Below are 8,109 nucleotides of genomic sequence, written 5' to 3' on the forward strand. Positions count from 1 at the left end.
CTCTTCCATTCCCTTAAAATAAGTATAAATTTTCTGATTAGGAGAGACAGTCCAAAATAAATTGATCTTAATGTATACGTTATACAAAGTAATGACTTGAGACTTTTTATCAGTCGTTGTTCATTAAAAAGTTAAATTAACAAAAGAAATTTGTAAACAGAATACAAGTGATTATTGGGCAAATTGTATCTTAGACACAGAATATATGTATATATTAATATACATACTGCGAAAATAGGAAATTTTATAATCATACACAGAAAAAATATTCGGTTGAATTAATTGGAATTCTGATTGAAAATGAACAATCCAGAATTCTAGTTAAATCTATAAGATTTCTGGTTAAATCTACTGAATGATGGTATTTCAACTAGAATTTCAATAGATTTAATCAGAAATCTTGAAGATTTATTTTTAATTAAAATTCTGGATTGTTCATTTTTCGCCAAAATTCTCCACCAAAATTAATTCAATCAAACATTTTTTTCTATGTAAAATAAAGTTATCTAATATAATATATATTTTTTTAAAACGCATAACTTATTTATTTCTATTTTATGTTAACTAATAGGAAATAAATTTAAGTTTTATTGTCAAAAGTTAACAATCAATAATAGCTATATTTCGTTGTATATGAAGATTTCTATAAAAATTTGATAATTTATAAAGAGGATTCCTAATATGAGACATAAGAATTTTTTTTATTAATATATAATATATAAGAGGAAAATTTATTAATATTTAATATATAAAAGGAAACTAAGAAAAGAAATAAAGAAAAGCTTTCTCTATAAACACGTTCATTACACAAAAGTAGAAACAACAAGTTGCAATCTTAATTATATATAATAATTTTTCACTAATTTTATAATACATAATTTTAAGAATAGGAATCAATTACAATCAGCATGTCAAATATATATACTTAATATAAAATGGAACAGTTTAAAAATAAACAATATTTAAACTTTTTGATCTTCAGAGGATCTCCTAATTTTTTTTTTAATTTTATGAGTATATCTCGTATTATGATCTCAAGCCTTGCCGTTTCACGATCATCATTTCTAATATTTACAATCAAGAAAACGATCATATGCCATATTTTTTTATTAATATAACCTTACTCTGTCATTAAATGCAGAATTTATTGCCAAATATTTTTTTATTATATTATGATGAATAAGATTTAAAGATACACGTCAACGAAATTTAATAATATCCAATTTCACAAATTTTTTATCGCGACTACACACATGATTGTGGACTTAATTCCTACCGCTCGCTGCTAAAGAATGTTGGCTCCAATGCTGGCGAGTTTCGACGATAAAGTCGCATGTCTTTTGTAGTTTTCTTGTAATCTTTTTGTAGACATCGCTTAGACGTAGGTTAGACATCGAAAGTGATTCAATTCTTACAGGCTAGATTTCTCGACATCAAAGAGGTTTTCCAATCTCTGATTGAAAATGAACTGCGATAAGCTGTTTTTCCGACATGTGTTTCTTGATCATTTCGATTTCAAGAAAACCGTAGCTGAAGCGCATCGCTTATTATCCGAAGTGTATGGTGATGAAACTCCATCAGAAAAAACATGTAATTTAGTTTGAACGCTTCCAAAACGATAATTTTGATATAAGACAAAGAATCCCTTGCTCTGCATTTGATCAGGGGGGAAGATGAGTGGGGAGGGGGGGGTGCTGTATTATGAGCTCTTGCGTTCAAATGAAATCGTTACAGCTGATCGGTATCAACAGAAATTATGTCGATTGAATGACAAGTTGATGAAAAAAAAGATCATCCGTAGCCAACAATCGATGCAAAGTCATTTTTTGCATAATAAAGCTCGACTGCATGTTGCGAAAAACGTGAAGCAGACAGTTCTAGAGCTTAAATGGGAAGACGCATCCAGCATACTCTCCAGATTTGACTGTCGGATTACCGATCTCTTCTGGTCGATGCAACATGCACTTACACACACTTCTCCAGTTACGAAGAAGTCCAAAAATGGGTGGAATGGATCGCCTCGAAAGATACCGCGTTTTACTGCCGTTGCTCTATTGCCGGAGAGGTGGGAAAAAGTAGTGGAAAATGGGAGAAATTACTTTGATTATTCATTCGTCTTCCCTTCAAAACAAATCAATTTTGAAGACGAAAAAATGACAGGAATTAAGTTCACCATCTAAATAATGAATTTTCTATTAAATAGATTTGGCCCCAAGAGTAATAAGTTCATGAAATCAATCGCATGTGCTTAGTAGTTTAGCAGAAACACTGTTGTCTTAATTAGGAGCCTACAACAAGTGACTTTACACTTTAAACTTTATTTTACCCTATAAGAAGAAGGATTGTAGTAGATATTCGTTCAGACATCGAAACTAGAGTTCCTCTAGTAAGAGTTAGGACTCGCACACATGCATCTATCATTAATAAAGAACATGAGATAAAGTAAGAAAAAAACAAGGTATAACTTACTAAATACAATACTTACTATAATACAACTGAATGTGTACTGATCAGAATTCCGAGAGAGTTAGCAAATCGCTAATATAGAGAAAGTCCAGATAAAGCGGATGCATTAAGGTTTGGAAAGAAAAGTGAGTGAAAGATCAGAAATCTTTTTTTATTCTCATAATTTTATCAATGAAATTACATCAAACTAAAATAAAATAAAATTAAATTAAAAAACTTAAACATTTAAATGTCTTTTTAATCAAAACGTAAAAAAAGAGAAATCATCCGCTTTGGTTGACATCCCTGGACAAAGTGGATCATTCGAACAATAAGAATGGAATTTTAAAAAATCAAAGTCAATATTGGTCAAAAAAATAGCTACCACATCCTCTATATACAGAGTGTCTCAAAAATAGGGTGGGAGCCGCATTGGGGGCGTAGAATAGGTTAAAGGAAAAAGGTCTTGTACCAATTTGAGATATTCATTGTAATTTTCGAATTACAAAAATAAATATCTAAGCTAATATGCAATGAAGCCGCGCAAATTCATAGCACCCATCGCGCCTCTCTCTATATATAGCGGCCATTATACTAAAATGGTATAAGACCTTTTCATTCCTCTTGATCTATTCTATACCTCCAGTGCAGCTTTACTCTATAATATATACAGAAAGACACCCTGTATAGCGCCTTAATGAGCCTATTTGATTCATTGATTATACGTAGTTTTCGGATGATGAATCGGTGTATTCTTCAGAACACATGTATCATACTGCGTTGTGGAAAATAAACAAAAATGAGAATGTAAACAATCATGTGCTTTTCGTTCACTCGAAAGATTTATTCCTCCGTCTTCCCGGTATTTTCAGTACAATCACTAAGGATTGGCCATTCGCTTTGCCTCCATCTACTTTGCCCAAAGAATCTACTTGGCGCAAATTTGGAAAAGTTAGAATTATTGTAGTTTAAGCAACAAGTGAAAAATTTTAACTTTGAATACACATTTAAAGTCAAAGAATTCTTATAAAAAATCATTGACATTGATTAAGAAACAGTTATTGCTAATAATTATAATAAATGTATTTTTTTGCAAAAATCGCAAGAAAATGTACAATTTCTTTTTAACCTATTCTACAATATGCTCTTTATTTCCTATTTGTTGCTTTTTACTTGTTGCTTCTTGTCCGTTTACAACTGTTTTATCAACAATTGTATTTTTTGTTACGTGTTTCTTCCGAAGTTCGTCAATTTTTATCTCGATGATAAAACAAAAAACTGGATAAGAAGCAAAAAGACAAGATGTAAAAAATAGCAAAAAGCAAAAAACAAAAAATAAAAAGGACATTGTATTGGGTGTACAAATATGACTTTATGGATTTTTTGATTAAAAAAACGCATTGATTTGAAACATAAAAATAATTTTTATTTTATTCAAAGTATGCTATATCGGAAGCCACAACCTTGGCCTATCTTTCAGGCAATAAACGAATTTCATGCTGATAGAAGTCTGATTGTTTTGAAGAGATTCAGTTATTTCCAAGTCAATTTCTGATTTCTTCATAAGAACTGAATCGCTTTCCAGAAAGAGACGCCATGGACTGGAACAAATCTAAGAGAGCAATGTTTATGAATACGGAGGGTGAGGTAAAATCTCCCAGTTTACTCCTAGATAATATATATAATTCTTGAATCCATGAACATATAGTTTGGCGTTATCATACTGTAAAATTATTTTGTCATATTCTTGAAGCTTCCACGGGTGCTTTCTATATAAAAATTATGCGTTTCGCAGGTTATACATATCAGGCTGCTTCTCGCCCTGATGAAATGGACTACAAGGTTCACGAAACATTAACATTCCAAGAATGGATCTGGACACAGAAGAACCCACGAAACGCATAATCATTATTTTGTCACGTCTATTCTCCCGATCGTTTTTCTTTCACAGCTTAGTTCAAATGTATTAATTGTAATCAGTACCGTTCACCAGAGATAGTTTCAAACGGTTACAATAGCTCATAATATATCACACCTCATATCCCACTAGATACACAGCATAACTTTGTAATGGATGTTTTGCTTGATTGCGGATTGATTTACTTAACTCATGTTGAGTTACGTTTAGAATTGTCATAGTAAATTCATTTTTTATCGCCAGTATTAATTTAATGTAAAAAATCCTTTCTTTTGTCGTTGCAGCAACAATTCGCATGATTTCTCTTTCTTTCAATTTGTTGGCATTCAACTTCCTTGCTTTTGAATCATTCCCATTGCACGCAGACATAAGGAAATGCATTGATGAATAACATTTAATGCTGTTGCCAATTCTTTTTCTGTTTGACATGCATCTTCATCAAATAATGCTTCCAATTATGCAACTTCAAATTTTTTCCGTGGCTTTCCATGTTTCTTTATCATCCAAATCGTAAATTAAAAATAAAAATTGATTAAATACTATATAAAAATTGTAATTAAATAATTATGTACGAAAAAATAATATATTACACGAAAATTGTAATTAAATGTGAAGTTATCATTTATTAATATACGTACACAAATACATACTTTATTACGAAAATATATTATTACAAATATAACTAAATGTAATATTTGATGATATTTATACTAAGTAAAATGTATATCAAGTTTTATATATATATATATATGTTTATATTATATAAACAATATTTATTAATAACTTTTTAACAAACAACGACAAGCGACTAAAATCTTTTGAAGGTCACTCAAAGTCATAATCTTGACAATACGTCAAAATGGAATTGGCTCCTTTAATCAGAATATTTACCATAATTTATATATCTATTTCATATTCTATTCTGGACAGAAATTTCAAAATTGTTTGAAGAGATTTGATATTATCGACAACACATTGTTTAAGTTGGGAATAGTGACAGATTATGACAAGCTACGCAGAAAAGTAATGTGGTATGCCTTAGGATGGATCGTCATAGTTATATTAACGACGTATTTCTCAACATTAAAATTAAAAGAAAAAAATGGCGGTAACATTATGTCAATTATATATTTCAGCTTTTTACGAGATTATTGTTTTCATATTAATTTTATGGGTGATTTGACTAATGCAAGTATCCTCAAGTTAGTACACATTTTTAAATATATCTACAATTATATTTATCTTCTAGCATAATTATTCATGTAAATGTACAGGATGCTTTATAAATACATGTCAGTTCTTTAGATGGTAAATCTATAATACACTAAAATAAATTAAAAAATATGAACATATATCCTAAATACCTTAGTTTTCAAATTATAAATGATTAAGGGAAATGTTCGAAATTTCCGACTTATGCGTTAACACATTGTATAGCTTAACATGTCTGGACATCTGATTATTTAATGTTTACAAAAAATACAATACATCAATACAATACATGGACAGAATTTCAGGCAGTCATGGAAATCTTGGCAATCAGGCAAAATTTGTGGTTTATGCACGATGATGCGCATATTCATTTTCATCTTGAAATGAGAACATTCCTTTTGTAACCGATAGATAGGGCGAAGCGGACCCACCCGATGGCCTTCACGATCTCTTAATCTCAATCTATCAAATTTGTATTTTTGAGGCCAAAATTTTATGTGTATTCAACGCCAGCAAATAATGTGGATAATCTACGAGAAAGGATTATCACACGAAATGAATAAGAATTAAAATACTACTCGAAGAATACTTGATATTTTTGAACGAATGCGGAACTCAATACTAAGGCGTGCAGTAGCGTATATTGATGCACAAGGCAGGCATTTCGAATATTTTCTTAACCATCCATAATTTGAAAATTAACATAAGATATAGGACAATTAACATAAGATAGGACATATGTTCATTTTTTACTTATTTCAGTATATAAATTTATCTCCTAAAATACTGACATGCATTTATAAAACATCCTGTATAAAATTAAATAATAATGCAAGAACATTAAAAAATTTCTAAAGTAAAAGAAAATTTTGAAAGTATGAAAACGCAGCTATTCAATTTCTATTTACTTTTTTTATGTTCAGATACATAGAATTAAAGTTTGATCAAATCAATGATCATATTCAGAATTTGATGAAAACTCAAAAACACAAAATAATACGGGCACGGGAAAATAACAGAATATATCCTCATCAAGATAGATTTTCGAAATCATTAAGCAGTAAAACGTGGATCTCTATGTAAGAAACTTTATGTAAATTCTACTAATGACGGTAACATTTTGGAAAAAATGTAACGTTTATAAATACAATAACAGTGTACATGAAATAAAATCTAATTTATGTTTGCATGTCCAGACACCTTTACTTAGAGCTACGTAAAATATCTCATGAAATAGATTCAATATTTGGAACCCAAATGACTATCAAAATGGCATGCTATTTTGGTTGGATAGCACATGACTTGCGCGAACTTTTATATCCAATACTTCTCAAGAATTATGTCAAACCTAAAATAATGACTATCATCTTTCATACATTCTGCTTGTCTAATAATATTTGTAAATTCCTGATTATTAATTATATATGTGAAACAATCACCACCAAGGTAAATAAAATTATTTTAAACTTCAAAAAATATTAGCTTAAAATTTGTTCACGGTACATAAACAATTTCAAAGACAATTATTGACATATAGTTTTAAAATTAGAAGTTTCTTTAATTATATTTTTTAACAATTACATTCACCATACATTACAATTTTAGGCAAGTGCAACAGCAGATTTATTAAACAGATTATCATATGTTACTTGTGATATTGAAATTCGTGAAATTGTAAGTTTTAAATTATAAATTCATTAAAATTATTATTAAAGTAAATATAAATAAATATAAAAGATAAAAAATATACATTAAACTAATATTACACTAATATTATATTTTTTACACAGATTTCACAATTTTCATTACGAATAGTTCATCCTCCTCTTAGATTCTATGGAATTGGATTTTTTCAGTTTGGTTTTAAATTTCTTTATAAAGTACATTATATTTATCATATAATTACGTACTACAAATTAAAATGACAAATATTTAAAAAAGAACTCACAAGTTGTTTTATAAATTATTTTTAATTTTAGTTCATCACATCTGTTGCGACTGTTTTAGTTTTAATACTACAAGCCCAAGTAAATAAAGAAAAATTTATATAAGATTATTACAAAGTTTGTAAAAGATGGTTTAATGATAATCGATACAGGTGTGTACAATATAACGTGATTTACAAAATTTTATTGTATATATAATATCTTCTGAACTGAATTCAACATCCCTATATAAGTTTTTGAAAGATAAAATTAATATTTGAAAAAACAACTAATAATGTTTTATGCAAAAGATAAAAAAGATAAAAAAGATAAAAATAAACGGTATTTAATATTTCTTGTTCATTTTGTTTTTACGATATTTTTAATTACAAAGACAAGAGTAATCATATATTTTTTATGTAGAAACAGCCTGAAATGTTTTTATATTCCAATTAAAATCGCTGTTATCAACATGTTGTACATTACTGATTATATTTCGATTTAAATTTGAAAACATTATTAATGTGGATTTAACATTTTTTTTTTAATAAAATAAACAAGAAAACAATATAAAATGAAATAAATGTTCAATAGCTTAAAATACACTCT

At 28.5% G+C, this 8,109-nt stretch overlaps 1 protein-coding gene across 1 annotated transcript; it reads left to right on the plus strand.

Annotated features, from left to right (window-relative positions):
* Positions 1 to 6,832: 6,832 nt before the first annotated feature.
* On the plus strand, positions 6,833 to 7,626 carry LOC108689790. Its single transcript, XM_018196726.1, has 4 exons — positions 6,833 to 7,021; positions 7,181 to 7,249; positions 7,366 to 7,455; positions 7,555 to 7,626. Exons 1-4 carry the CDS (start codon positions 6,833 to 6,835, stop codon positions 7,624 to 7,626), a joined length of 420 nt encoding a protein of 139 aa, XP_018052215.1.
* The last annotated feature ends 483 nt before the right edge of the window (positions 7,627 to 8,109 follow it).

This window comes from Atta colombica, unplaced genomic scaffold (genome assembly GCF_001594045.1).
Source record: "Atta colombica isolate Treedump-2 unplaced genomic scaffold, Acol1.0 scaffold277, whole genome shotgun sequence".
Classification (NCBI taxonomy): Eukaryota; Metazoa; Arthropoda; class Insecta; order Hymenoptera; family Formicidae; genus Atta; species Atta colombica.